At 57.4% G+C, this 25,761-nt stretch overlaps 11 protein-coding genes across 11 annotated transcripts; 5 read left to right on the plus strand and 6 right to left on the minus strand.

Annotated features, from left to right (window-relative positions):
• Positions 1 to 54: 54 nt before the first annotated feature.
• Positions 55 to 1,837, plus strand: C8Q71DRAFT_836440 (uncharacterized protein; the record flags this gene model as incomplete). Its single annotated transcript, XM_047926445.1, has 2 exons — positions 55 to 418; positions 496 to 1,837. 2 exons carry the CDS (start codon positions 55 to 57, stop codon positions 1,401 to 1,403), a joined length of 1,272 nt encoding a protein of 423 aa, XP_047778081.1. The 3' UTR covers positions 1,404 to 1,837.
• On the minus strand, positions 1,822 to 4,652 carry C8Q71DRAFT_763118 (uncharacterized protein). The gene is made up of 9 exons (XM_047923978.1): positions 4,318 to 4,652; positions 3,832 to 4,263; positions 3,585 to 3,760; positions 3,454 to 3,525; positions 3,004 to 3,385; positions 2,759 to 2,920; positions 2,653 to 2,700; positions 2,504 to 2,584; positions 1,822 to 2,444 (listed from the first exon to the last, which is right to left on the minus strand). The coding sequence occupies exons 1-9, from the start codon at positions 4,352 to 4,354 to the stop codon at positions 2,263 to 2,265; spliced, it is 1,572 nt and encodes a 523-aa protein (XP_047778082.1). The 5' UTR covers positions 4,355 to 4,652; the 3' UTR covers positions 1,822 to 2,262.
• A 1,484-nt stretch (positions 4,653 to 6,136) lies between these two features.
• Positions 6,137 to 6,870, plus strand: C8Q71DRAFT_763124 (Tim10/DDP family zinc finger-domain-containing protein). Its single transcript, XM_047923979.1, has 3 exons — positions 6,137 to 6,265; positions 6,327 to 6,415; positions 6,504 to 6,870. Exons 1-3 carry the CDS (start codon positions 6,236 to 6,238, stop codon positions 6,646 to 6,648), a joined length of 264 nt encoding a protein of 87 aa, XP_047778083.1. The 5' UTR covers positions 6,137 to 6,235; the 3' UTR covers positions 6,649 to 6,870.
• Positions 6,871 to 6,948: 78 nt separating this feature from the next.
• Positions 6,949 to 8,490, minus strand: C8Q71DRAFT_797257 (acyltransferase-domain-containing protein; the record flags this gene model as incomplete). The annotated part of the gene is made up of 6 exons (XM_047925730.1): positions 6,949 to 7,367; positions 7,423 to 7,537; positions 7,596 to 7,796; positions 7,855 to 7,965; positions 8,031 to 8,200; positions 8,256 to 8,490. 6 exons carry the CDS (start codon positions 8,488 to 8,490, stop codon positions 6,949 to 6,951), a joined length of 1,251 nt encoding a protein of 416 aa, XP_047778084.1.
• A 173-nt stretch (positions 8,491 to 8,663) lies between these two features.
• Positions 8,664 to 9,232, plus strand: C8Q71DRAFT_92334 (uncharacterized protein). Its single transcript, XM_047929197.1, has one exon. The coding sequence runs from the start codon at positions 8,757 to 8,759 to the stop codon at positions 9,060 to 9,062; it is 306 nt and encodes a 101-aa protein (XP_047778085.1). The 5' UTR covers positions 8,664 to 8,756; the 3' UTR covers positions 9,063 to 9,232.
• C8Q71DRAFT_822891 (amino acid transporter) lies at positions 8,980 to 11,417 on the minus strand. The gene is made up of 10 exons (XM_047926226.1): positions 10,881 to 11,417; positions 10,744 to 10,819; positions 10,582 to 10,689; positions 10,444 to 10,526; positions 10,113 to 10,394; positions 10,034 to 10,059; positions 9,932 to 9,980; positions 9,717 to 9,877; positions 9,283 to 9,658; positions 8,980 to 9,227 (listed from the first exon to the last, which is right to left on the minus strand). The coding sequence occupies exons 1-10, from the start codon at positions 11,004 to 11,006 to the stop codon at positions 9,174 to 9,176; spliced, it is 1,341 nt and encodes a 446-aa protein (XP_047778086.1). The 5' UTR covers positions 11,007 to 11,417; the 3' UTR covers positions 8,980 to 9,173.
• Positions 11,418 to 13,333: 1,916 nt separating this feature from the next.
• On the plus strand, positions 13,334 to 16,919 carry C8Q71DRAFT_709389 (uncharacterized protein; the record flags this gene model as incomplete). The annotated part of the gene is made up of 4 exons (XM_047920679.1): positions 13,334 to 14,441; positions 14,715 to 15,375; positions 15,427 to 15,653; positions 15,709 to 16,919. 4 exons carry the CDS (start codon positions 13,334 to 13,336, stop codon positions 16,917 to 16,919), a joined length of 3,207 nt encoding a protein of 1,068 aa, XP_047778087.1.
• Positions 16,920 to 17,679: 760 nt separating this feature from the next.
• Positions 17,680 to 19,449, minus strand: C8Q71DRAFT_92395 (uncharacterized protein). Its single transcript, XM_047929200.1, has 5 exons — positions 19,007 to 19,449; positions 18,793 to 18,932; positions 18,607 to 18,742; positions 17,864 to 18,550; positions 17,680 to 17,798 (listed from the first exon to the last, which is right to left on the minus strand). Exons 1-5 carry the CDS (start codon positions 19,221 to 19,223, stop codon positions 17,758 to 17,760), a joined length of 1,221 nt encoding a protein of 406 aa, XP_047778088.1. The 5' UTR covers positions 19,224 to 19,449; the 3' UTR covers positions 17,680 to 17,757.
• Positions 19,450 to 19,795: 346 nt separating this feature from the next.
• Positions 19,796 to 20,417, minus strand: C8Q71DRAFT_92352 (uncharacterized protein). Its single transcript, XM_047929199.1, has 3 exons — positions 20,158 to 20,417; positions 19,927 to 20,084; positions 19,796 to 19,841 (listed from the first exon to the last, which is right to left on the minus strand). Exons 1-2 carry the CDS (start codon positions 20,309 to 20,311, stop codon positions 19,993 to 19,995), a joined length of 246 nt encoding a protein of 81 aa, XP_047778089.1. The 5' UTR covers positions 20,312 to 20,417; the 3' UTR covers positions 19,796 to 19,841; positions 19,927 to 19,992.
• Positions 20,087 to 22,688, minus strand: C8Q71DRAFT_763136 (uncharacterized protein). Its single transcript, XM_047923980.1, has 9 exons — positions 22,263 to 22,688; positions 22,050 to 22,203; positions 21,922 to 21,993; positions 21,656 to 21,868; positions 21,530 to 21,602; positions 21,136 to 21,472; positions 20,808 to 21,075; positions 20,353 to 20,737; positions 20,087 to 20,272 (listed from the first exon to the last, which is right to left on the minus strand). The coding sequence occupies exons 1-8, from the start codon at positions 22,357 to 22,359 to the stop codon at positions 20,524 to 20,526; spliced, it is 1,428 nt and encodes a 475-aa protein (XP_047778090.1). The 5' UTR covers positions 22,360 to 22,688; the 3' UTR covers positions 20,087 to 20,272; positions 20,353 to 20,523.
• On the plus strand, positions 22,686 to 25,219 carry C8Q71DRAFT_763139 (uncharacterized protein). Its single transcript, XM_047923981.1, has 8 exons — positions 22,686 to 22,821; positions 22,886 to 23,208; positions 23,405 to 23,577; positions 23,636 to 23,701; positions 23,769 to 24,291; positions 24,355 to 24,864; positions 24,923 to 25,006; positions 25,065 to 25,219. The coding sequence occupies exons 1-8, from the start codon at positions 22,709 to 22,711 to the stop codon at positions 25,196 to 25,198; spliced, it is 1,926 nt and encodes a 641-aa protein (XP_047778091.1). The 5' UTR covers positions 22,686 to 22,708; the 3' UTR covers positions 25,199 to 25,219.
• The last annotated feature ends 542 nt before the right edge of the window (positions 25,220 to 25,761 follow it).

A 25,761-nucleotide genomic window follows, 5' to 3' on the forward strand; every position in this document is an offset into this window, starting at 1 on the left:
TGTTCGTCTCTGCCTCTTCGTTCAAGCCTGTCCTTCACTGCAACATTCCCTACCATGCCTCTCGCAATCCCCGCCATCCCTGAGATCGCAATCTCCCTCGCATCCCCGGAGGAGCCGACCAGCGAGCCCTTCTCTCCTTTCTCGCCACACTTCGCCCCAAAGAGCCCGACCATCTCCCTCCTTCAGGACGACGATGCCTTCAGGGCTACTCTCCTCTCGCCCCCGCCCACCCTTTCGCCCAGAGCGCTCTCTCCCCTGCGCCCCGCAGACCAGCTCGCGAAGGGCAAGGGTTTGGAGAGAGAACGCTTCGAGGCCCTGTTGAAGGCATCGCGGGAAAGGAACACTGCTGTCGGCGGTGGCAGGAAGGAGCTCGATCTCCGCAAGGAGATTGCTATCAAAGCTCACAGGAGCAAGCAGGGTAGGTCTTGCTTTGTCGGTCCCTCTACCCATTGGGCTTATGTGACCAAACGTACTGATCATCGTCCTCTTGTGCAGTTGAGCGTAGGGCTCTGTTCCTCTCCAAGGTGCAGGCCCCTCCCTCGCCTACCGCGGCTGTGACACCCAAGACGCCGCCCGAGTCGCCGGCCATCTTCCACTACTCCTTGCCCTCTCCGGGCTTGGACTCGCCCATCGCTGTGTTCGAGAACCTTTCTCCGAGCGAGTTGACCGGTCAGCAGTGGGTAGAGCAGGTGGACTTCCGCTTGCCTGGGAAGCCCATCCGCATCCGCTCGCCTGCTCTCAAGACGGCGCCCGCCAGCAAGCGCAAAGTTTTGCCTTCGCTGGACCAGATCACTGCCCGTCTAAGCTCTCATGCCCCGGATGCGGGCAAGGATGCTCCTCGCGCTTCTGCTCGACTTCCGTCCTTCCTGCAGTCGAGCCGGCGCTCGCCTCTCAAGGCCGCTCCGCCCGTCACTCAGGAGGTCGAGGTTCCCACCTCGAAGGCGAGGCCCGTGCTTCCCCACGACGTAGGTCGCCTTCACTTCCCGCCGCGGTCGCCCGCGCCGGAGTCGAAGCCGACGCCGTTCGTCATCCGCTCGCCGAAGCCATGCCTGCCCCCCGACTCGCCGACGCTCTGCCAGCCGCCCAAGCTGCAGATCACCACGACCGTGGTGCCGCGCATGAACACGACCTCCCCCACGGAGTTCAGCGAGTCGAATTTGCTCGCGTTCAACGGCTCTGCGGACTCGCGCGAGGACACGGTGCGCGCTATGCTCTCGCGGCTCCGGCGCCGCACGCTGCCCCCCATCAAGGCGTCGTCGGACCTTGGCGTCCCGGCTTCGCCGCGGGAGGACGACGAGGAGCGGAAGCTCCGGAGACGCAGCGCTCCCCCGGAGCTCCAGGAGAGGGACAAGGCTCGCACCGGCTTCGAGCACCCCGTGCTCGCGTTGCCCGGCGCGTTCTGAGCTGTCGACGCCCGAACTACCTCCCGCGTACACTCCTACCCTCCCCTAGACTTGTCGTTGTTTCCTCCTTCCCTTCGGGCTCGGGATTTTCTCTTAATGCAGTGAACAAACAAAGTGGATGCTGATTGGACGAACGGACCATGGATTGAGTTACTCTGTGTTCGCACCTCGCATAGCCTAAATGTGTGGGGGCGCTTCTTGATGGGGTTCGTTGTATGTTGACGTTGGCATATTTATTATCTCGGTGCGGTGTAACAGGGGAAGTTGGTTGATCCGCTTCTCTGCATACCTCTGCGTACTGTGTTCTGTAGATTGTGGAGGAGGCTGCGCCTTCTGCACTGAGTACCCAACGTCTTGTCCCCAACCCTGTCTTCTACATCACACTACACTACACCTAGGTCAATACAGATGGTGGGCTGTGCCCTATGATTGACAAATAATATGCATGCGTGCAAATTACAAGGCAAGGCAAACGGCGGCGGCTAACTGTCAATGTCAACCCTGTGTGACGTTCTTGGTGAGAGTACTTGGCCGGTGATGCAGGCAAGATGGAAGAAAGACTACGATGTTCGGTAGTGTCAAACCATTGGCGTTCAGGGTGCGTGGGACGAGCGCGCTCGTTCGCGAGAGCGAGGAAGGAAGTGAGATTGACGGATAGAGACAAAGGCCGGTGGTACATGGTTACAGTTTTATGCCGTGTAAGTAGACTAGGCCCGACAGGAAGACATGGTTGAAATTGTACAGAACACGCAAACCCAATGAACGCGCAAAAATGGCAGCATCAACGGCCACATTCCAACGGATGGGGCAACCTTCCGCAGATGATCGGCCGTCGAGAATTGTTGCAGCAGGAATGACACTACCGCCAGGATTGGACCTGGGATAGCCGTCCGGTCGCACCATCTGACCCGCTGGGGGGTGTGGTCTGCTGAGTGAACTGCTGCGAAGGCTGCATCCCAGACGGCGGTGCGACGGGCTCGGATTCCGGCTCCGGTGTGGGCTCCTTCCCTCGTAGCCGCGACAGAACACGGAGTCGTCGGTCTGCCGGACACGAATAAATTCAGCGACGGAACACTGTAGAATTCGATCAGAAAGCGCACTGTAGTCGAGTCTTACATGCTCGTCTTGTTCTTCATCCGAGTCATTCAGCGGGTCCGTGCTAGCAGCGATGTGCCAGGCATCTGTAAAAATTAACAGACCGGTCGTGAGCAGCGATATACGTGATATATGATCCAAATGATCCGCTTACGTTCCAACATGCTTCGCTCCTGAGTCAGACTAGAATCGGACGCGTCCCCTGGGAGACGAGATGAAGATGAATACCTGAAGTTCCATGCGAAAAGATGGCAACGTACTCTGATATAGCGGCGCCCTAGGCGGTTGTCGGGGCGCCGACTCCACCACATGAGGGGGCACAGGAAACTCGCTGCGCGAGAGCGACGAGCCGCGGCTGCCCCCAGACGTTGATGCAGGATAGTGCGGCGGGCGGCTGCGCCTCGACGGACCATATTCACGCACTGATCAGATGGCCCCAAATCGGTTAGTACTTCGTGCTTTGCCGGCTGACGCCGCAGGGATCCTCCCCAGTGTCTCGACTAACCTGAAAAGGTGGACGTCGTTGGTGCGGGCATCGGCGCCGGCTGTGGCTCGCGCGCCTTCTTCTTCTCTGCCTCCATCTCGTCAACAAGCTCCTTGAGGAACTTGCTCCGCTGTGTGCTCATCCTCCGCCCCCATTCGATCTCATCTGCAGGGTCGACGTTTTCTCGCGCCATCTCCTCTGGAGTGAGGTGACGCAGCCGCGGTACCTTGCCAGGGTTCGCCCGTGAATAATCGTCGTCAAAGGGGTTCGGCTTGTCAGGCCCTTGGAGATAGTGAAACATGAGCCACAGGAAGGCTTTGGCCCTAGAGTTAGAGGAGAGGTTGACGGGGAGGAACAAGTCAAGGAACTCGACTGGCGGATCAAAATGACTGTGCGCAATTTGCTACCATTATAAAATCATGCGAGCGGTTAGCGACGGTCCTATGACCCGACGCGACGAGCGCGGCGTACCTGAGAGTTGTTGGAATTGGCCAACACGAATATAAGGTTGACAACGCTCGTGGGTGGGATCTGCCCGGCGCGCTGCGACGATGACGTTTGTCAGCTCCCTGAATTGGGTGATCGACGAGGTGAGAACGTACCGCCTTTTCTAGGATCTCCAATGGGGAAGAGGGCGGCGTACCCTTAAATTCGGAAGGCAACAGAGCGGCTTTCAGACAGTTCTTGATGCGAGGAGCGTCTTGAAGGTTCCCGTCGGTCTTCTGAAGAGATGGAACGGGGTGATAGCTGCGCAAAGCCGTCTTCATCTCGGGAAAAACTACACAGGGGTGCCTGTCAGGATGTTGTGCCATATACGGACGAGAACATGCGATTTGACAGATTACTGACAGGCCATGGTGGTGTTTATTCTGCCGACGTTGGTGAGGAGGGAAATCTTTGCAAACTCGATGGCAAACGCGGGCGTCTCGACCATCTTGTCTTTGAGCACCTTTGAACACTTGCTGGAGTTGTAGAGGGCATTGACGTAGAGATCGCAGAAATTAACAAGAGGCTTCCCCGGCGCTAGGAAGTCGACGAAGGCCACGGTGCGATCGGCAAAGATGTAATAGAGAAGATCATACTGGAGGTCTTCCCTGGTGAGAGGTTCGGCGTCGCCGCGCTTTATCGGGAGGGTCTTGCGACCGAGGTACTGGGGGCTGTGAGCGGGCTGCGTGAGGATGGTGGAAGCACTGTCGGCGGTGCCAGGTAGCTCACGGGGTGGTAACTTGCTGGGGGTTCCAACCTTGGACGTTGGGGGCGGAGGGTGGGCGGTCTGTAGAGCTGGATGACGCCATGAAGAAAAGAAAGGGCGGGATGCACGAGGCAAGTACTGACCCTCCGTGCACGAGGCGGCGGTGTGTTCGTCGCCCATGCTTTATATCGGCGTACAGTAAACGGGAATCTGGAGCTTCGGGCGATCTCACGTGTGGGCTGGAGGCAGTATGCTTTGTCCGATACACATCAGCTCAAGGATGAATGATCGATGGTGCAGAGCACGAAGGAGCGAGGAGGCAGAAGCGGGGGCTGGGGCGGCAATCTGGGCGAAACGACGGTGCTATCGCCGCGCGGGTGGGAGAAGGCGAGGGTGAGGACGAGGACAAGAGGGAGAGGACATGGTTACTGACAATTGGCGTAGTTATGGATCCATAATGAAAATTATGGAGGCTGATGCGGGGCGGCGCTGTGGCTGAGCCCGCAGGCGCCGAAAGATCTCACAGCCTGATCTCCGCCCGTCAGCACGTTGCCGTATCTCGCCTGCACCTTCGCGGATGCAAATGCAAGCCACCGCCCCATTTGGCGAGTGCCCTCGAGTCCCCGTCCGCCACAGCGCATCGCCCAGCCACACCCAGCTGCGCTCTATCTGCGCCGGCTGTCCGCAACCCCGTCTGCCAGCCCACGCCCCGCCAGCCCCGCCCCCGCCGCCGCCGGCCCATCAAATCCCGATCCTGATCCTCCCCGCTAAGCTAGTGCCCAGGCACCGGCCATCCGCGAACCAACTACACCAACATCCTCCAGCCACACCAGCGGCTTCGCGGCCCGCGTCCCTCCCCGGCCACTCGCCCTCCTCGCAAGCACCCCCGTCCAATAATATGTCCGCCGATGACCCAGGCCCACTAGCGCAGACACGGCCACATGTGCCTCGACGCCAGAATCCCCGCCATCCTTGTGTCCGAAGCGCGCGCCGACCAGGCTCATTCTCAGTATTCGCCGGAGCCAAGCCTGGGTCCGTGCTGCCCATCTTACGTCCTCGATGGCACTGATATTTTCATCTCGGGCCCCCTTGACCCTGATAACCGACTCTGATTGCAGGCCCACAGATCTTCGTCTCGCATCCCGGTGTCATGCCGTGGCGCGAGAGCCCCGTAGCCCTACGCAAATGAAAACCTGGCCGCGTCCACCCTCGTGGACGCCTGCAGCGTGTGCGCTAGAGCACTCCTGTGCGACTCCGCGGCTTGCGGACAGCAGCCAAGGTACGCCAACTCGGCCCCTTCTACTGCGGCGAAGGGGCCTTCGGGAACATTACGAAGTCCCCGCAGCGGAGCCGTGTCTGCGACTTGCTAGGTGCAGCGAGCATATGACCGACGAGGTTTCAGCGAGCGCACGGCCTATGTCATCCGCTACAGGGTTAAGCGTTATCATTCGAGGCCGGAGTACCGTCCCCCACTCCAGGCCTCCAGGATTCTCGACGACAAGAATTCTAGGTAACCGTCTGCCCTCCATCGTTTTGGCTCCTTTCTGTCAAAAGACACAATTGTTGCCAGCCACAGGAATGGAGTATCGTTTACTAGCCCCAATCAGACTGACGGCAGCCTTCCGCCCTTCTGACAGACCATTACAATTGAGTTTTCATGGCTTAGTGCGGGTGAAGATGAGAGCTGGGTTATCTCCGGTCATGACTGTATTGTCATTGTCGCAGCCCCGGCCTCCGACGCTCGGACTAGCTAAGAATGGCGGACCAGATTGTAAGTTGAGCGTAGTGGGAAGCAAACACCGGTCGGATGACTCCGACCACCCCGCGAAGCTACAGGCAAGCACAATGCCAATCCCGAGCCGCAGCGCGGCGTGCCGTCGACATTCCTACTAAGTCACGTGCCGGTGCTCAGAATTACCATATCTGGCGACGCGCGTAGGGCCCCGGCGTCACGGAAAACTCGTGTCGCTGAGTTGCCACCAGGTCCTTGCTGGCGGCGAAATTCAAGTTGCACACGCACAGCTCAGTCTCGCCCCTTCTTGTCCCATTCAGTCGTCCACAATGGCCGATCAGTTCGACGAGGCTACCCGGGTACGTGCGCGTGCCCTGACGAGCGAGGACAATTGTCGCTGAGCGGCAGCCACATGTGCAGAAAGAGCTTGCCAACTTTGTCCAGGCTGAGCAAGCACAGGCACACCTCACCGCGCAAATCCACTCGCTGACGAGCATGTGCTGGGACAAGTGCGTCCATTCTTGCGCCTATTATCCGGGCGTCCGTGGCCCGGCCACCCCCTCCTGCTTGACGCTGACGTGCCCGGACCCTGCACAGGTGCATCACGAGCAACCCTTCGAGTCGCTTCGCGCGCGGCGAGGAGAGCTGCCTGGCCAACTGTGTCGAACGCTTCTTGGACACGAGCCTGTACATGGTCAAGCAGATACAGGAGCAGCGAGACCGTGCCCAATTGTCTCGGTAGAGTATGGTATCCTGAGGATGATGCCATCGTCCTATTGCTGAGTGGTCATACATGGCGCCAGCTCACGTATGTCGCGAGCCACTCGACATGAAACCCCCTCAAGGCACGCATCGCACTAGATTCCGTATGGTTCTGTGATAATCGTAGCATAATTGCGGAAAATGTCCAGGTTAGATTGCGTACGGTACAACATCACACGTTACACGATATAACAACAGAAAATCAACGCTACAGCTGCCAGAAGCCTTCAACACACAACACTCAGAGATCATCACCGGGACATAGCCGTCTTGCGACAGCTTATCTGAACCGCCGCCACGCCCAGAACACAGCGGCGGGCATGAAGAAGCAGAAGGCGTCGAATACTTCTCTTGTTCGCTTTAACCGCAACGGGATCTCGACCTCCTCCTTGTAATCGTCCACCATTGAGCCGGTCTCGAGGTACTTGGAAATGAGCTTGTCTTTCTCGCGCCAGAGGTCACGCAGCCACAGCTCGAACGTGTCCCGCTCCTTCTCGGGTATGTCCACCTCCTGCACGCTCTCCTTGCCCGACCTCTCCGGTAACACGTCGGGGTTTGTCGAGGACACCTCGCCGATAGGCACGTCCTTCGTGACGTCAAAGCAGCGGATGTGCATGTGCACCGCGGGCGGCGGAACTCGGTCCATAAATATTGAACGGAGAGTATACCAAGACTGGCCGTAACCGAAGGGTGGGATGCCTGCGTGCAGCTCGTGTGATTACCGATAAGGTAGCCCTCTGTCAATGTAGCTCACCTGGATACGTCACTGTTATATCGATGAGCTGCAGGCTGGGAATCCGGGGTGCGAGCGAGCGCAGGGAGTAATGAAGGCCTGTCGACCGAGGCAGAAGACTGTGCATCATGTCTGGCTGATGGCGCCGCGTGTTGTTAGGCATTGAGCGGAAATTAGACAAGCTAGAGGCTTACGATGCCTATCTTATCCGCGAACTTCTTGCTTAGGGGTTTCGTGTCCTTGCTCACCAACGTGCCTTCCGGATACAGAATGAAGGTCAATGGCGAGTCTTGCGTCTCCGCCCGTCGGCCTAGCCATGATAGGCTGGATGATAGGTGGAGGCGATCCGATGCCCATGAGCGTTTGAGGAATATGAAGTTGAAGAGGCGCATGCCCTGGACAAAGACGGGTATTCAGACACAGCCTTCGCCAGAAGCACGCTCCGAGACGTACCCAGCCCAGGATTGGTAACCACTTGAGGCTTTCCTTCAGCACGATGAAGACGTCCGCGCATGTCCCCATGTAGTATGTCAAGGACCACGCATACCACCAGTCAGCGTAGACCTACCCGACGCGTTACGCTGAATCAGACTCTGCGACAAGGACGACCTACCTGAAGACAGGCCCACCTGGTGATTCGCGATCATCACCGCCCTCTGCGGGAGGCGCAGTCCCACTACCCTGCCCGTCGCATTGCGCTCGACCAGCAGCTCGATTTGCTCCTTGGTGAAGCGGCCCTGTCCCTCTCGCTCAAACGTCACGACCAGCTTCGTCGGCGCGAACCACTGGCTCATAAGCACTGTCACGCGACAGATCAGTCCGCTTAAGAGGGTGCCAAGATCGCGGGGACGTACCCAGCAGCGCCCCGAACGCGCCCTTGCTGTAGCGGATGCCTTCATAGTACATGCGCTCCGCGCAGGCGAACGGGAGCACCTTGAGCGGGAGCAGGAAGGCGATCTGGGAGCCATTGATCATAACACATCCGAAGACGAAGACGACCGCCGCTACCACGGCATTGAGGGTTTGCGCCCACGTTCTTCGGGGGCGCTGGCTGATTTCTATCGTGTGGAGCTCTGGCTTGACCGCCATGGCACGTTCTGTGGCTCCTGCGATCCTCAGAGACGGGCTCTACGTGTGGCAGAGGGGCGTAGAACACAAGCTATAACGGCAGGGGCGAACGCAGCCGGCGTTGCGCGCGTCTTCCGGACCCGCGGGGCATATGATATAATCATTTGGGGTCAGATTCCGCAACATGCCCGCAATCACGCTGAACATGCCTCTCGATTACGACAATAGACCAGTGTTGTATGTACTAGGCCACGCTCTACAGGCTTGCCTGACGGAGTCATACAACTATGGCCATCTGGGTCTTCCTGTTGCTAAATGCTATACGGACTGTGTTAGTCTATCACGGACATTCGAAGCTAAGATCCTGGTCCTGTCAAAGTGTCAGCTACCCTTCAGGTAGCCAGTTGTACAAACTTAAAGGCCCTCTCTCGGAGTCTCAGTCAGCTGGTGATGAGTCGCGGTCCATGTTACCTTTCAAACTCAAGATCGGTTTCAGAGTGGGTGCCGACGTGCTGGGCGAAGAATTTGTCAATAGTCAGATATATAGGCGAGGTCAGGGTAAAGTTTCCGAAGTGACTCAGACTTCTATGTAGTGTGCTGGTAATATTGTATCGTAGGTTTAAATGAGCGACTGTACGAGACTGAGACTGACCTAATGCTATAATATGCAAAGAGGAAGCCATTCTCGCATCGACAGGAACCATCTAACACGCAAAGGGCTTGCCAACCGTACCGCTGGCGTACGCATCAGCGATCAACTAGAAGGGTAGATGTCAGTGCCGTATTCGAAGGTTCCTGCTGAATGTGACGCACCTTGATAGAGACGTACGTCCCCGCGACGCAGATAAACGCCCCCGAGATGATAGTAAGCACCGACAACACAGTGCCTCCCCACCGACGCTTCAATGCCTTCGCACCCTCACCGCCAAGGTAGTACGTGTCATACAGCCAGAAAAACCCAGCTATGCCGTACGTGTACCAGGAGGCGAAGAGCGACGCCGTGATGCCTGTGAGGTCGGAGAAGACGGGGACCGCAGCGGCGAACACGAAGGCGAGCGCGGTCGCGCCAAAGCATAGGAACGTCCAGACGGACCACCCGAGGACAGTGTGGGTGTAGAGGTGGCGGGAGTGCCGGAAGAAACGGACGAAGATGAGCTTGGCCGCCGTATGCGAGTACAGGGCGCCCGAACTACGATGTCACGTTGATATCAGGGCCATTTGTAGCAGGTCAACTGGGCAACACATACAGCAAAAAGTTGACCAGGCCAATGGCAAATGTTATCTTCGCCCATACGGGGGAGAGTGACAGGAGAGCCGGCGATTGCACAGTGTTGCCGAGGTAGACATATACCACGACGCTGAACACGGCATAGAATGCTGTTGAGAATACTTGCAATGTCCATGCAGCCTGTGAGACATTCAGATCGGAATGCAGCGATAAAAAGGGTAGAAGCGGTCTGACCTTCATTGCGTCTCTAGGCTGACGCATTTCTGAGATTAAGATGAAGAACCTGAAGATGGGTTAGTAAGCGTTGGCGACTACCAAATAAAGTGACATCCGTACATAAAGTGCCCGGCGTATGCGAAGACCTGTAGCATGTGGATTGGATCGTGAGGCGAAATGTATCGACTGAGGAACGTACAGGTCCAGTGACAGCCAAGAAGGCATTGTAGAAAGTCGTAGGGACTGTGGCCGACAGCATGCGGCCGGGAGTAGGGTTCGCACCAGCACCGATCATGGCGAGCAACCCGCAGAGAGTAATCGCTATGGTGCTGACGAAGCCCAGCCAACTCATACGGCCGAGGGTCCGAGGCAATGAGAGGATGAACGTGGCCGCGGAGAATATTAGGAGGAGATCGACAGCGCACATGCCGTTGTTAGACAGTGTAGTGAGCGCCAGTTGGCCCGAGAGCAATTCAGATCCCTGACACAGCGTCAGCGGAACGGGAGGCTGAGAAGAGCGAGAAACTCACTACGCCGAATATTGCAAATATGATAGTCCCCAGTGACAATATTTCTCGCCCTATGGGTCCGAATATGAGGTAGCCTGCGTCGCCTACGACAGAAATACAATTGAGCGAAATAGGCCTCTACAGATACGAGCTACTCACCCATGTTATGTACATCCGGGTGGTTTAACTTGAAGTCAATCAAGAGCTTCGCAGTGAAGAGCCCGAAGACGCCCAAGAATATGGTCAGGATTAGAGACGGAACAATGCCTGGCCAGCATATTGCATGAGCTCATGTCCACGATGCGAGGAAGTTTTGCTCACCGACGGTAGCCATAGCATTCGGTAATGTGAGCATACCATTGCTCACAATCTCGGCGATCATGAAGAAGGCGACGTACTGCAGGAAGCATCATCAGAAGTCGCGGTCGAGGGGTATGAGATACCAGAACAGTACGTACCTGCCAGCTGAGCGTCTTGTACTGGATGTCATGGTCATCTTCAGGCCCGAACACATCCTCTGTCTCTGGTGCTACGGTTTTCACGTCCGAGCCGTCAGCAGAGAGCTTCTCGTCGATGTTTGTCATGGCGAGCCCAGTACGCGAGTTACGTGCGCTGTGAGCAGAAGGTCCGGAGCGATAGCTGCGAGCCCCACTCGCTGTTCCCAGCAGTCTGATCACCGTGACAGCTCGACTGAAAGACACCGGGTGGTTTGATCTCAATTTTGCGCGCGTCTGAAACTGTCTCTCCCATGGTCTCTCGGAATGGCCGGCGCCGTTGCTAGCGTCGAGTGGGATGGTGAAACAAAGTCGCCGTTCGTGTAGCAGAGACGCGTCGAGGACGTCGCGACGGTCGCGTACATACGCACAGCGCGGTGCCCACGGGCCACTCTTCCCCGCATCGCGATCCTCCGTCTCCCAGATCTCGATCGCCTGCTTCCACGTGGCGGCCAAACAGGGCGGGCGCTGATTGGGTAAGCTCGCGTTCCTCCTGCTGCCACCTGCTGCCACGCCCAGGGGGCGAGTTCGGCTCTGCTTGTTCGCAGGCAGCTGCCAGGCATGCTGTTGTCCAGCGCTGCACCGTGGCCACTGTCCGTCTTGCACCACGAACACCCAACGCCAAGATGCTCGCTGGTCCCCGACTAGTTGACGACCTCGTTCCCCACATCCTGGATGCCCACGACCACTGGTGGCCGCGAGACCTCACACGTTTGGCGTTGGTCTCCCCTGCGTGGCTCGCACACTCCAGGAAGCTTCTCTACACTCATCCAGCTCTCTACACGCCCACCGCGTGCATAGCCTTCGCGAGGACGATTGAAGGGGGCCCCCATCTAGCCTCCTTAACCCGAGGCATCGAGCTCCGCCCTACTGGAGACTCGGTAATCGGCGACCGCGGATGTTCAGCATCATTCATGAAGAGTGTCCGACGTATTCTGAGCCTCGGAGGGCTCCAGAAGGTCACATTAGGAGGCAGTCTGGCGGTGGCCGCGGAGAGGTTCCTCCAGTTCTTGACTAATCCGCAGACAATCACCACGCTCTGCATCGACGGGTGTCATTCCCAAGGCGATCAATGCACGAGCATAAACTCGCTGGAATGGGACGATGCGATGTCCTACAGATTCGTCCGCTTACAGTCCCTCACCGTGTCCAACCTCGAGCTGAGCGTCCTCTCCTTGTCCGCATCATGCGGCCGTCTCGCCAACCTTACATTGAACAATGTTGAGGTTGTAATGAGTCAATCATCAAACTCGTACGCGACTCGTTGGGCACCCTGCGTTCCTTGCGGGTGTGCGTACGCGAAGACGCAGGTCCTCCCGATGAACTCGTGTGTACGTTCATGGAATGCTGCCCAAAGCTTGAAACCCTCTGCTGCGAACAGAACTCCTCGTCCTCTTCCCTGTACCCCGTTTTCTTGAAAGTCGCACCCCCCATGTCCCCGTCCATTCGGAAACTCCGTCTGTCAGGCTTTTACGTGGATGCTTCGATGCTCATGCACATTGCCAAGTCCTGTAGGAATCTGCAGGTGCTGGAGGTTGTCGGTCGCGACGTCAGTGTCGTTCCATCGGACTGGACAAGCCTCATCACGTCCGGCATTCTTCCCGCTATTCGACAATTGCTCATATCACCTGGTGTACCGATGTCACCGAGGTCCCTTGAGACGAGGTACCGTCCACTGCTTGTGGCTTGCGATGAGCGTCGCATAGCCTTATCCTTCGAACCTTGCTCATTTTGATAGGTATGTTCGATTTGCATACTCTCGTCGAGTGGTCTCCTCACTTACCATCTACTACAACGAACAGGGTGTGACTTCCTACCCGAAATCGAGACTGCTGCTTGTGTCCCAACTTAGGATCTTCTGCGCGCGATGCTATGTCACCATAGTGTCTGTCACCATGTACTATACCTTTGCAATATTGGGCTCCTTGATAGGCGACACCGCAACCGACGACCTTAGGCTGGTTGCTCTGTTTCGCAGATTCGGCCCTTCGTATCTTATGTAAGGCGTAGATCTAGTGGCTGCATGCCAATGTTCTATAACTTACTTGCGGTACATTGCCAGGGCCCACGCCTTGTCTGCAAACCTTTCGCGCACATTCAGATGTCTGCTAGCCATTTCCACGAACTTGTTATTATTCCGAAGGACAACAGGACGGATAGCGTAACAGAATAGCCACTGCGGTCACCGACTGGTCCGATCAGTCGATTGAGGACGAAGGCGCTCGGGACGATACGCGTCCGGCCGCTTCCCGTTTCTGGCATCAATTGACGGTTAGCTTCTCCCCGGTCGCTCACCACCACGACAGTCGACGACTGCGACGACACTGACGGCGGCGGGCCTCTGGCAGCGCCAGCCCACACTCGACTCGCTCCTTTGTATCACTGTCACTTCCCCGAACTTCCACCATACTCCTTTGATGGCTGCCACTTCGACCCGCACGCCCCCCAACGCGTACAACTTTTACGATGCCGACTCGCCGCAGCTGCAGCACAGAGTCTCCAGGAAGTCGTCCCGGTCGTCGTTCCTATCGCTCAAACGGACGAAGAAGTCGGTCTCGTCCGTTGAGTCCCATACTCCCGCAGTGTCTCCCACGCCGGGACAATCTCGCATCGGTGATGAGTCCATGTCACCATCGTCGTTCCATGTCTCGCAGGACCCTTCCGAAGTCATTTTGACTGGCATCTCGCGTCAAGGGTCCCGCCACGGCCATCATAGCAGGCGGTCGTCCCGGAGCCTCAGCTCGAGGCAAGATCAAGTCTCCCTCCACAGTGCCAAAAGCAGCGAGAGACAGCGCAGCAAGAAAAAGGCCGTTCCATCGCAAATCGAGTCCCAGCCCTTCCCTGTCATAGGCGGGTACGATCCATTCATGCCCGATGATCGCTACGGAAGACGTCGCTCGCATTCCCAGAGAGACATAGCGTATTCTTACCCGGACGACTTCGAAGAGCTCGCGTTCCACAACCGGCCCTTCAACACATCCCTCGTAGACTCGGCCTCCTCAGTGCTCAGCCACTACGACGCGCCCCAGACACCTGTAGATGACCATTTGTTCCGGGATCCCGTGTATACCCTGCCGGTGGTGGTCGCTGCGCCCGTACCTGGAGTGGAGACTATGGACGCGTTAGTGGACGGTATGAATGACGGATTCAATGACGACCACTACACCGGATCTGGCGGGTTGTCCGGGCGGAAGAAAGTATCGAAGACCGGTCACCACCCGCTGTACCATCCCCCACTGCCCAAACCTCCCCCCGGAGTTGTCTTGGGTAAGGTTGGCCAGACTTCTACTCCCCATCGCTCCCCAGACTCCGATGAGGACGAGGAGCAGACGCATGCGCCCATCCGGAGTTGGTCTGAGCAGCGCGAGCACAGGAAGAAACGTCGCCCTGGTTCTGCCCGCAGCCCACCGACAGCTACGTCCTCTCACCCCGTCTATCCCTCACGACCTGCAAGCGCTCTGTCTACGAGGTCCTCTGGACATCCTCATGCTGCGCCTAGCACTAGAGACCTAGCCGTCCCGCCACGTCCCAGCAGCAGTTATTCTACGACATCTACATGCAGTCCGCCCTCAACTGCTACCTCCACACCTACGAACCATTCATTCATCTCCAGGGACCAATCGACTCCAACAAGCTCCACGTACTCGGCTAGGCCAACAAGCAGTGGTTCGACTACCTCTGGTCCTACCTCTCAAACTGCTACGTACGCGGAGTCATCTTATGTGTCGCAAAGGACGAGTATTCTGTCTACGAGCACCTATGACAGTCACCAGTATGCTGGGCCCTCGAGGACTGTAGCGCCGTCCATTTCGGAAATTATTCGCGCACATGCCCCGCCTTCGCAACGAGTCCGTTCGCGGAAGTCGTCTTACGCTCGCAGCTTTGGACATGAAACTGTCCATGAGCAACCGGAGCCGATTCCTCAGCCGTTGAACTCCGAAGGGGACGCCGACCCAGTATCTCGGTCGTCTGTTGACACCATAGCTGAAGAGGTCCAGCGGACCTTTGAGAGTATACCTGCCCCATCACCTAGCCCCCGACCATTACATCTGTCTCGCTCGTTTCCCCGCCTTCCCGTGTCGCAGATCGACACTCGCAACATGTCATCCACTCGCTCTGAAGGCCGCCGGGAATCCTCCATATTCTCCTACTCGACTACGTCTGACCAGCCGCCCATACCTGGATTCGACCTGTCCACCCTGACGAAGCCACCAACAAACTCTCCTTCTCAAGCGATCGCTCAGTACCTTCGCTCCGCTCGTCTCACGACACTTCTTCCGCTAACTCGATTCCCACACGCATCAAAGGACCATCCATTGACGGTCAGTCTGTCCGACTTGGGCAGCCCGACGGGTTATCCTGTCGTCGTCTTCCTCGGGCTCGGATGCGTGAGGCACATCATGGGTCTGTATGACGAGATGGCGGAGTGTCTGAATATCAGGCTCATCACTATTGACCGGTATGTCTGCTTCATTTCATCGTCAGGTCCTATCTAAACGTCAGCCTCTAGCTGGGGTCTGGGACGGACGGACAGCCCGAGGAGCAAATCTGCACGGGGTATCCCAGAGTGGGCCTACGTCGTGGAGGAGGTGCTTGACCGGCTTAAGATCGACCAGTGCAGCGTGATGGCGCACTCCGCAGGGGCACCGTACGCTCTGGCCTTCGCTAACAAGTACCCAGAGCGGATACGGGGCGAAGTCTGTCTCATGGCTCCTTGGGTTGGTGGAGGAGAAGGCGGTGAGTCAAGAGCCTGCCCTATGTCTCGCACAGTGGTTTATTGTTTATACTATAGCTGGCTACAAGTGGCTGAAGTACGTTCCGAACGGCATACTGAAGACTGCACAGGCGGCAGAGTGGAAGCTCCAAGCCTGGATGATTGGCAAACCTCCCACGTTCCAGTTCGAAGGCATCGGCTTCGACGCCAGCTCCCCTGTTGCATCTCCTGTGACATCGAGGTCTGCCGCTACTTCCCCGCGCATGGCGTCACGCTCGGCCTCAACGTCTACGCGCAAGTCCACCTCACATCTTGAGATGAAAAGCGAGGCAGATCCCAGACCGAGCATCTCGTCAATCGCTATGAGCGAGTATGACGACCTGCGTGACTTCGATGGTTGCTTTGAAAGTCAGACAAGTCTTGAGCGGAGAAGTACGGGTTCAGACCAAAAGGGCGCAGAGGCGACACCAACCAAGCCTATTCAACGGAAGGCGTCACGCGGCTTCCTTGGCCGGCTCAAGGGTGGGCAGCCACAGTCACCGCAAGACGGCCATCGGAGTGGGACCAAATTGAAGGTTTTGCGGTCGATGAGTAGCCTGAAAGGGAAGAAGTCCGCGCCTCCATCGCCTTCAGAGGCACCGCCAGTACCTCGGCTTCCTATACTTCCGCAAGCTAGTGCGGATGTCGGGCTTGGCCTCGACCATCTCGACCTTAACGGTCTTGACATTTCGGATACGATACGGATCAAGTCTACCTCCACATCACCAGCTGCGGCATCCCCATCCTCGAAGACCGCGCCGTCAATCGATTTCCCTGATGACGATCCCTTCGCTTCGCGTGTGCACGGACGACGGTCCATCTCCCTGGGCGTCGGCCAGCGTCCTGCCATGTCCACGCCCTCTCCCCTGCCGAGCCCGCTCCCGGAGGCGGACAGCACGCCCGCGAGCTTCCAAGCGATGCTGGGCAACGCGCTCCTCGCCGCGTCGCATGCCGAGTCCTCCAAGGGCACGCACCGAGACCTCCTGCAGATCCTCAACCACGACCGGCAGCCGTGGGGCTTCTCGTACGCGGCGTACCCACACACGGTGCGTGTGTGGTACGGCGACCACGACGAGCGCATCGCGGAGAACGCGGTCAGGTGGATGGAAAACACGATGGGCCGCGACAAGTGCATCGTCAAGGTTATCGAGGGCGCGGATCATGCGCTCATGTATAGGAGCAGCGTCGTCATCGAGGTGTTGGAGAATATTTCTGATTTATGGCAGGACCGTGAGTGCCGCTCTACCTGAATGCTGTTTATGTGCTGATCGGCCAATGGTGGTTGTAGGCGACTGAAGTGCCGCGTACGTCCCGCTCGTCTACGGCCCCTCTGCGTTACCCCCAAAATGCTTTCTTCCCGCCTGTTGCATTATATACCTTCTGTGTCATATACCTCCACCTTCGTTCCTTGCTCCTGCGCACCCATTGTAGCACTGATGCATCACAAGCGGATCCCAGGAGCTCTGAATCATCGTTATCCCTCTCCCTCATTACATTCAGTCCTTGTTCGGAGCACTATGATCGGTTGAATCGTTCGAATTGGTTACCCTTTGGCTCTTGGCACCTATATGACGCATTGGATATAATTGTGTACGCGTACTTACAGACTTCCTTCCTATTATTTTACCGCGTTAAGTGGCATCTGCTGGGCACTGCAGTTCGAGAGTGTTCTTGTATACAACACAGCGCCTCCCCCCTCCCTCGTGTATTTCCTGAATGAGTATCGAGAGCATTATACAGATGAAACTATTACAGGATATGGAGTGCATGTTCCGTTCCGTTCCAATTGTCTATTCTGTTCCAGCAGTCTGGCTAGGTGTGAGGTCGGGGTCAACCCGACCGTGTGTAGGTAGGTACAAGCAGGCATTACAACAGCGAGGGTATCCTCGGCCGCGCGTAAGCAGCGAACTGAGAGTCCAAACACATCGCTGAACGCGTCTAACGGACGCTATGGTGATTGAACGTGCTTCGATCCGGTCTGGAGCAACGTACGCATCGCGCAGACGGCGGCCCGGCGAGCACCTTGGCGATCCCAAGCAAGCAAAAAAGCAAATTGTAGAAAGGAAACGAGATCGCCGCCAGCCGTTGTTACCTGAACATTCCGCGCTGGCGACCAGTCCCTGGAGTCCCTAGATAGAACCACCCGTCAGCCGCCTGCGAACACTGCTACGATCCCCACGCGAAGCACACTCACCTGGGCCCTTCGGCGAGTGTCCAGGATAGTCGATAGGTACGTCTGGCCTTACGACGCCTTCGTACGGGTTGCGAGGCCGCGCCGGCACCGACGAGGTTGAGCTCGCGTCGTCGTCCCTCAGTGCCGACCCCGCGGCCATCCCCGCTGCGGCCGGGCCAGTCTTGTACGACCGTCGCCTGACGCTCCCCGACGCACCCGGCCTGAACGCCGCGGCCGTCGCGCTCCCCGGCGGGGCGTACGCGGACACGGCGGCGGAGGGCGCGGCCTCGAACGGGACGACGACGATGGAGGGCGCGCTGATCTGGCGGGTGAGCCCGGACGCGGACGCGATGGACTCGGAGTCGGAGTCGGTGCGGAACTGCCGGTTGCGCGCGCGGTAGAGGAGGAAGATCGCGAGCACGAGCAGGAGGAGGACCGCGGCGGCGGAGGAGACGGCGGCGGCGACGATGGTGCCGGTGGAGAGACCCGAGCGGGAGAGCGAGCCTGCGGAGGCGGTGCTAGTGGACGAGGATGAAGACGAGGCGGAGGAGCTTGTGCTGGTAGTGGAGGTCGAGACAATGGAAGATGTCGATTGCGAGAGGGTGGTGCTAGTTGATACATCAGAGGAAGATGATGAGGATGTAGTGCGGGATGTGCTCGATGAGCTTGTGGTAGCACTGGTGGTAGCTGCACTCGAAGATGTCGAGGCTGAGGAACGGTGGGGTGTAAGACCGACTACCATCGCAAAGCAGAGGATTTGGTACCTATAGTGTTCACTGTGGCAACCAGCTCCTTAAATGTGAGTGTACTAGTATCACCGAAGGCGGGGTCGGCGGAGTTCACGACCTGCAGATTGTGCGAGGTCGTGGGATCCAGGCCGGAGAACGAGAACAACGACACCTATTTTTACGCGTCAGAAAGCAGAAGTAGTCAAGGCGATGCATACGCACCGGGGTAGAAGAGCTGGCCTTAGGGTCGGACGCGTTCACCTGCACCAGCTGCTGTCCGGATGATCCACAGTCGAGACAGACAACATATAAGGCACCGCCCGTCTGCTTAAAGCCGACATAGGACAGGGCCACTGTCCCAACTACATACAATACAAGAACAGTCAGCACGACCCGAGACTTCGCGCAAGTAAGACAGGTCCTCTGCGATACTCACCTGGCAGAAATATCTCAATCTCCTCCGCTTCACCGTCCGTCTGTTCAAAGGTTCCAGCCGTGTTCGACACGGTAGTCCATCCCGAGGTGAAGAGGATGTCCGAGCTGTCTATGCCAAGGGTCTGGTCCTGCACGTCCGTCGCGACCACGAGCACCGGGCCCGACGCAAGCAGGTATACGGCTAGTAGAAGGGAGAGAACATGGCTAAGGAAGGACATTACGATGGATGCTGGGCAGATCAGCGGAAGGCGGCAGCAGGGACGGCCAGCATCCTGCGGACTGAAGAGGGCAGCGAGGGGAGGCCGAAGCAGCTGGAGGGGTAGTATAAGGGGCTGCGGTTGTTGTGAACGGACGGGACCTTGGAGCCAAGCTGGACTGTCAGTGGACAGGCCCAGAGGCCGACTGACTTCACCAGATCAAATCCGAGAGATTTAGCTTCCCTCGCCTTGTCGCGACTGCGCTGATCACCATGTGTAGGAACCGCTACCGTCGGCAGTCACATCATCTTCAATGTCGTGTTCGTGTGCACTGCTCGCTGCGTTGTCGACGATGTCAAGTGTCCTGGTGGGCGCCTCGGCACGTTGGACGCAATGAATTGGCCGCGGGACCGAGATTCCGGCAGCGAGCGATGCTAGCAACGGCAACGGACCCAACCCAACGGTGCTAAACAATGATCACGGACGAGAACAGATCATTGAGACCCGGGGCCCGAGTGCTGCTTACAGCCACAGACTGGTCCAAGTGCTGCCACTGCATAGTCGTGTCGGCCAAAAATACAGAATGCTATGCCGGACCATCCATCTCTGCCACCTCCAATTGTTCATCTGCACGCCGCACTACCGCACCCATGATGCCTCAGTGGCCTGACGTCGACTGCATGTACAAACGGACACGGCTCAATGGTCCGGCACTGGTACTCACCTCTCACGTCCTCGGAGATACTTTGGAGACGTGCCGGCGCGGTCGAATGCACTCCATTCACTTCTTTCAGGTGGCTAGGAGGACAGCTGAGAGTGGCGATTGTGCGCTCGCGGTCGCCCGCGTCGTGGCTGCATCTTGCAGCGCTGCACGGAGCGACGCTTATGGGAGGCTTGAACATGAGTGGGCAACATGAAAGGTGATGTCGGGTTTACCGCTAACATATAGACGTACTGCCGATAAGACCGCATGGGGAGGATGGGGAAGCTATAGAACGTAAGGTCCGCATTCCGGGATCCAAATGCATTTGAAGTGCAGCCAACAAAGGCAGTGCCATCCCGAATTTGAACTGTGTGGCAGCGGATGTGAAAAGATATCGTAAGACCATTCAATCACCAACGAATCTCGGAAAGGGTGGCATGGACGTACTGCAATTGCTACACCGTCGCGCCGGATACTACCAATGCAACAGCCAACTGGCGATGATACAAGACCTTACAGTCGGCCAAAACAGTATGCTATGCTCTGCAGTCCATCTCTGCAACGTTGAGAAGTTCGTCATCTGCCCGCCACACTACCAAACCTCGGCACTCAGTAGCCTCACTGGCCAAACGGATACGTATCCACGACGTCCCCGTCCACACGCTGGTTATCCTCCTCCCGCTCCAGCGGCCGGATGCCTCTCGACTCCCGGATGTGCGCGACCGCGTCGTACTGGTCAGCGACACTGCACTTCGAGTAGTGGGATGGGATCTCGGTGGCCCTGCGATAGATCACACCGATGAACCGCTCGTAGCGTGGCCGATTAAGGAAGCTGTGCGTGGCGAGCACGCCGATGTCAGCGATGCATGGAGTGAAAGGTAAGGACGATCCGGAGCACTCACTCAGAGAGCTCCGGGGACACCTCCTGTTTCTCGTTGCCATTCGGAGTGTTTTCGATCTTGTGCGTGATGACGAAGCAATCACCGGATGCCCATTCGTCGAACACCCGCTCGATGGAAGACTCAATCGGAGGGTTCATGCGGTGCACCTGCGGGGGGTCGTCCCACTCGTACGCCGCGGTGACAGTGCCTCTGTTACTTAGGAAGCCGATGTTGAACACATTGTCTGCCCCGAAGATCTCGCGGCAACGCTGTCCAACGTTGATTTCGCCTGCCAGGTAACCAGGTTATATGAGCAATGCATGACTGAGACACCCGCAGTCGGACTGACCTCTCCTGCGACCCATGTCTGTCGCCCTCGCGTCGCCGATGTGAGAGTTGTGCGCCCAGACGACTATCTTGGCTTGCCGATCACTACGATCTCCGAGATGCTCTGCGATCTTCCGGAGCGTCCGAGCGAAATGGTCGTCGCGGAGATTCCAGCTCAGCGTGTCCTCCGACATCATCGTGCGGTAGTACTCCTCCGCATCCTTCACGACGAGCGCATTCATCTCGGCAACGAACTGCTCCTCGCCCGGGTGACCATCGCTCTGGCCTTGTTCCTCGATATACTTCCTTCGGTTCTGGAGGAGATTGCGTAGATTGAGGATGACTTCACGGTGGCAGTCCTACAGATCCCGAGTGGTCAATGTGCGGCCCTGCGGAGCCACACAAAGTGCACCAACCTTTTTAAGCCCAAACTGCGTTTCATACGCATAGCGGGAGGTGTCTTCGCCGAATCGATCGAAGCAATTGTACCTGATCAACCATGAGCACATGGCCAATACATCACTTCAAACGTCGAGACATACTTCTTCCTAGCCGCCTTCGCACCTTCAGGGTCCACGGTGTCAAGATACTTGATAACTTCGTCTGCCGAGCGGTTCAGGGAGTAGAGATCCATGCCGAAGAAGGAAACCTTCTTGTATGGATCGTTGGTCTCCTGCACAACACGGTCGTTATGGTCGCGCATGTACTGGATGAACCCTGGTAAGACTTCATTTTTCCACATCCACTTGGGAAACCTGAGCCCAAGAGGTCAGTGGCCGGGTTTGCTAACCCAAATGGTTAAACTCGCCTCTCGAAGTCTGCCAAGGCATCCCGAGCATCCTTAATAACGCCATTTTTGAGCTTGCCACCATGAATGTACCTATAAGCAGCGCCCGATTAGTGGAGGCGCATCAATCAAAAAGGACGGCGACGGACCTGTTGACGCGGAAGGCGTCCGGCCAGTCTGCTTCAACAGCTACCGCAGTGAAACCCTTCTCTTCGATCAGGCGCTTGGTGAGGTTCGCTCTGTGCTCGTAGAACTCGAACGTCCCATGGGAGCCGTCGCCGATTAAAACCACCTGCGCGTTTCCTGGCGAGTGCAGTCGTCGTCAGTCGACACCTCATCCATGCTGAACGCTATGCACGTGCCTATGGCAGACAGCAGCGGGTCGTATGTCTTGGGATCGAAGGAGAGAGGGTAAGTGTGGCTTTGCAGGAGTGCCTTTTGCTTCTGGACGCTAGTCATGGTGGCTAGAAACCGTCGTATCCCAAAGTTTGATAGTATCTTGACAGTTGAAGTGGGTGGTACAGAGTAAGGTCTGTTGCCGCAGGAAGATGGCAGCCGTCGGGATCATGCCCACTAAATAATGCAGCAGCGGCGGCATAATGTTGCACGTCTATGACGCATGCCAACTGCGAGGGTGGAGCTGCACGCCCCGCCCTTCGCACGGACATCTCGCTCCTTCGCAAACACGGTGCATGTGGGCGACGACGACGGCGACGACGGGCGGGGGATGGTCGTAGGCGGGGCCAGCGAGGACGCGGGGCGGGATGGCGGGGATGCTGATGGGAGCGGGATCTGCGAGCGTGCAGCTATGAGATTCGATCGGGACAATGTACGCATCGGGCGGTGCCGTAAGGGAATGTGGCTGCTGCCCTCCTCCCCCGCCTCCTCACCCCCGCCCACAGGCTTCATGCCCAACACCGCGTGCGTCCCCCATCTTCCCCCTCGTCCCCGCTGTGCCCCGCGATGCTGATGGGCATTTATACAGAGCACAGACGACCAGCAGGAAGACGCTCGCGGTCAAGCACCTAGACGGGGAGCCCCTCACGCGTGCCGACCTCCAGCACGACCTCCTCAACTTCATATTTTCCAACAACCAGGCAGCCTTCACTGACCCGTACAGAACCATCCATGGCGACCCGCCCCGGACGCGTGTCAGCTTCCGCGACCTCTATATCAACTGCCTCCTCCACTCGCCCCGCTGCTCAAAGGCATCTCGGGAGAAAATATTGGAGTCCCCCGACTTTGGCGACGAGTTCGCGAAGATGTCGCTCCTTTCCAACGTCGGACGCATAAATACCACCATGGCCTGTAAGTATACAGTACCCTGGCTGGGATCTCCTACGTGTCTCTAATAGGGGCTACCCCGACTGGCACTCCTAAATTCATTCAAATGCGAATCGCGCGACTTGGGCTCTGCGATGGCTGCACGATGTCTGTGCCTGACCCAACCAACGTAGTCGACTACCCGTGCAATTGATGCTCATTGATCTCTCTTTGTCCACAGTCTTCCCAGAGATGCGCACCGCACTGCGCACGTACCACCCCGTCCCCTCCCTTCAGAAGACGAATGGCAATCTGCAAGACGCCCCCCGGATAAAGAACATTCTCAAATCGTGCTACCTTGATACTGAGCCTCAGGGCTCCCTCCTGTCGCCGGCCGACGTACAGGCGCGCTCTGTCAGTGGCCACAAAGAACTATCACTCACGACTGACACTGACAATTTGGATCACCTAGCGGTCAGGTCAGGTCCCCCCGACGAGCGTTGTGAACCTCATCTTCACGTTCTCCATTCATGCTGGCGTGAGTGCTTCTCCTCCATGAGTCGGTCGCAAGGGCTGATCATCTCCTTCCTCTTCCGGCACGCTAGGCGATTGCCAGGACGCACTTCGGGCCGAACGTAAACCTTGACTTTCTCGACTTCTTCACGCCCGTGGCAGTCTCTTCTGCCTCGCGCGCACGCGCGTTCCTTTGGCTCTGCTTCCACTATCATGAACATGGGTCGCCCAACCCGTTCTCCGACGAACATGCGAGCCCAAATGCAGATCGAATCCCGGCTCTTGTCTTGCTGTCCGAGGAGGCGGCGGCGCTGGAGAACATTGATTCCCCAGAAGAACGCGCATGGGGTGACAGCATGACTGAGCAGCGCAGAATATTCATGGCGAAGAAGGCGAAGGAGGATGACGGAGAGTCTATGGATGATGGCGTAGAACCTAAGGGCAGGGGCAGAGGTGCGCCGAGGGGTAGATCTCGAGGCAAGCGGAGGCCGAGAAATTTGCCAGAGTCGTCCAGTGCGGCGGGCACGAGCAGTAGAGATAAGGACCGCGACCGGGAGGCATCTCCGGCGGAGAGCTTCATCTCATTGCCGCCCATGCTACCAGAACCGCCAGAAGGTTCGTAGCTAGTGCTTGCATTGTCGGTCTTGCACGCTGACGTGACTTCTTTATCAACAATAGGGCACCATTATTCGCCAGAGCCATACCGACCGCATCCACTGTCTCCATGGACTGAACGACCGCCGCGACGACCATCTCCCTCCTTACCGCCCCCACCCATGAGTAACGCCACTCCGTTCAGCCATGCTAGAGAACGATTGCATTCGCCTTCCCTCCCACCGCTACAGCATCGGACAGAACGTCTTCCATCCATCCCTGATTTATTCTCGGATGTCCGTGACCCACGGCACTTCGCGGACCCCTATCCGCGGCGACAATCAAGCCCTGGTCCGCCGCCGTCGAACGGCGGCAGGCCGACCCGGACGCGCGCGCACACCCACACGTATCCTGAGCCGTTACCACCCCCGCACTTCGGCGACAACCCGTATGTCTTCCAGCCGTACGTCCCGCCTCCCGCTCCTCCACCGTCTCGCCCGATGTACACGTACGCTCCCCGCCACTCGCCTACATATGAGAGACCCCCGCAGCCGGCGCCCCGCCCACCGGAGAGCCAGCACTCTATGCTTGACCGTATGCATCAATCCACGTCAGTCTTGCGCGAACGATATAGTGACGAATCTGTCGACAGAGGCATGGCACGTCGTTATGACCACCGACCCTTTGGCTGACTCGGACGAGGAGATTGCGGACGAGAATGCTCGTCTGGACTATAGTACGTCGCGTGAAGATCTCTGTCCTCCGCGCCATCGTTGACGTTCTGTATGTTGTAGTCCTGCGCTTGCGCATCATCAGCAGACTACGCGGCAAGGAGCCGACGCCTGAGCCGGAATCTATACCACAGATTGTACCATTCCCCATCATCCATACCCATACTCATGCGAACGCACACTCTGCTTCCATCTAGGCGTCTCGGTGGTGCTTGCTGGACTGTATAAAGTTATTTCCTTCAGAATCATGTAGTCCTACTCTCGATCTCCAATTGTCTCATCTAGGCCCCATGCTTACTACCACCTGTAACCCATGTCAACGCCAATCACCCACTTCCAAATACCATCGCTACCATTCAACCTTCTCATCTGTACCGCATGCAAAGAGACAATCTCCTGTATGGCTTATTCTGCTGTATACTTTGACCTCACTTTGGGATATGGCAATGCATTCAATCGATTCCTGCGAAGGCCTCGTCCGGTGTGTGCACTTGCGATTCGCTCGCGGATATGTACTATTAGCAGGTATGTACTGGGTAACTTTACAAGCCAGGATTATGCACCGCAGAAGCCCAATTTGTACAGAGGAAGGCGGCAGGGGTAATAAAGAGATGTTCGACCGAAGGATATATTACTATGTGACAGAATCCACCAACGAGAGAGACGGGCGAACGAAAAGTGCAAGAACACCAGATGGGGAAAGATGAGGGGAATCTAATGTTGAAGCATATTGTTACAATGCGGTGGAAATCTTCTTGGC

Source organism: Rhodofomes roseus (genome assembly GCF_022264815.1).
Source record: "Rhodofomes roseus strain CIRM-BRFM 1785 chromosome Unknown C8Q71scaffold_12, whole genome shotgun sequence".
NCBI classification, from domain to species: Eukaryota; Fungi; Basidiomycota; class Agaricomycetes; order Polyporales; family Fomitopsidaceae; genus Rhodofomes; species Rhodofomes roseus.

Excerpts from the sequence above, each read along its gene's own strand:
- C8Q71DRAFT_763118 (XM_047923978.1), bottom strand. The coding sequence starts at position 4,354 with ATGGGCGACGAACACACCGCCGCCTCGTGCACGGAGG. Across the intron at positions 2,585-2,652 it reads GGAGCGAAGCATGTTGGAAC|ATGCCTGGCACATCGCTGCT; the intron begins GTAAGCGGATCA and ends TAATTTTTACAG. Across the intron at positions 2,445-2,503 it reads GCATGTAAGACTCGACTACA|ACCGACGACTCCGTGTTCTG; the intron begins GTGCGCTTTCTG and ends CGTGTCCGGCAG.
- C8Q71DRAFT_763124 (XM_047923979.1), top strand. The coding sequence starts at position 6,236 with ATGGCCGATCAGTTCGACGAGGCTACCCGG. Across the intron at positions 6,266-6,326 it reads AGTTCGACGAGGCTACCCGG|AAAGAGCTTGCCAACTTTGT; the intron begins GTACGTGCGCGT and ends CCACATGTGCAG. Across the intron at positions 6,416-6,503 it reads ACGAGCATGTGCTGGGACAA|GTGCATCACGAGCAACCCTT; the intron begins GTGCGTCCATTC and ends GACCCTGCACAG.
- C8Q71DRAFT_92334 (XM_047929197.1), top strand. The coding sequence starts at position 8,757 with ATGGCCATCTGGGTCTTCCTGTTGCTAAATGCTATACGGACTGTGTTA.
- C8Q71DRAFT_822891 (XM_047926226.1), bottom strand. The coding sequence starts at position 11,006 with ATGACAAACATCGACGAGAAGCTCTCTGCTGACGGCTCGGACGTGAAA. Across the intron at positions 10,820-10,880 it reads ACAAGACGCTCAGCTGGCAG|TACGTCGCCTTCTTCATGAT; the intron begins GTACGTACTGTT and ends TGCTTCCTGCAG. Across the intron at positions 9,659-9,716 it reads GGCCTGGTCAACTTTTTGCT|TTCGGGCGCCCTGTACTCGC; the intron begins GTATGTGTTGCC and ends GTGACATCGTAG.
- C8Q71DRAFT_92395 (XM_047929200.1), bottom strand. The coding sequence starts at position 19,223 with ATGTCCTTCCTTAGCCATGTTCTCTCCCTTCTACTAGCCGTATACCTG. Across the intron at positions 18,933-19,006 it reads GATTGAGATATTTCTGCCAG|TTGGGACAGTGGCCCTGTCC; the intron begins GTGAGTATCGCA and ends TATTGTATGTAG. Across the intron at positions 17,799-17,863 it reads ACACTCGCCGAAGGGCCCAG|GGACTCCAGGGACTGGTCGC; the intron begins GTGAGTGTGCTT and ends GGTTCTATCTAG.
- C8Q71DRAFT_92352 (XM_047929199.1), bottom strand. The coding sequence starts at position 20,311 with ATGGTCTTACGATATCTTTTCACATCCGCTGCCACACAGTTCAAATTC. Across the intron at positions 20,085-20,157 it reads CCCATGCGGTCTTATCGGCA|CGTCGCTCCGTGCAGCGCTG; the intron begins GTACGTCTATAT and ends GCCTCCCATAAG.
- C8Q71DRAFT_763136 (XM_047923980.1), bottom strand. The coding sequence starts at position 22,359 with ATGACTAGCGTCCAGAAGCAAAAGGCACTCCTGCAAAGCCACACTTAC. Across the intron at positions 21,994-22,049 it reads GACGCCTTCCGCGTCAACAG|GTACATTCATGGTGGCAAGC; the intron begins GTCCGTCGCCGT and ends CGCTGCTTATAG. Across the intron at positions 20,738-20,807 it reads GTGTCCCCGGAGCTCTCTGA|CTTCCTTAATCGGCCACGCT; the intron begins GTGAGTGCTCCG and ends CGCCACGCACAG.
- C8Q71DRAFT_763139 (XM_047923981.1), top strand. The coding sequence starts at position 22,709 with ATGAGATTCGATCGGGACAATGTACGCATCGGGCGGTGCCGTAAGGGA. Across the intron at positions 23,209-23,404 it reads CATAAATACCACCATGGCCT|TCTTCCCAGAGATGCGCACC; the intron begins GTAAGTATACAG and ends CTTTGTCCACAG. Across the intron at positions 23,702-23,768 it reads CGTTCTCCATTCATGCTGGC|GCGATTGCCAGGACGCACTT; the intron begins GTGAGTGCTTCT and ends CCGGCACGCTAG.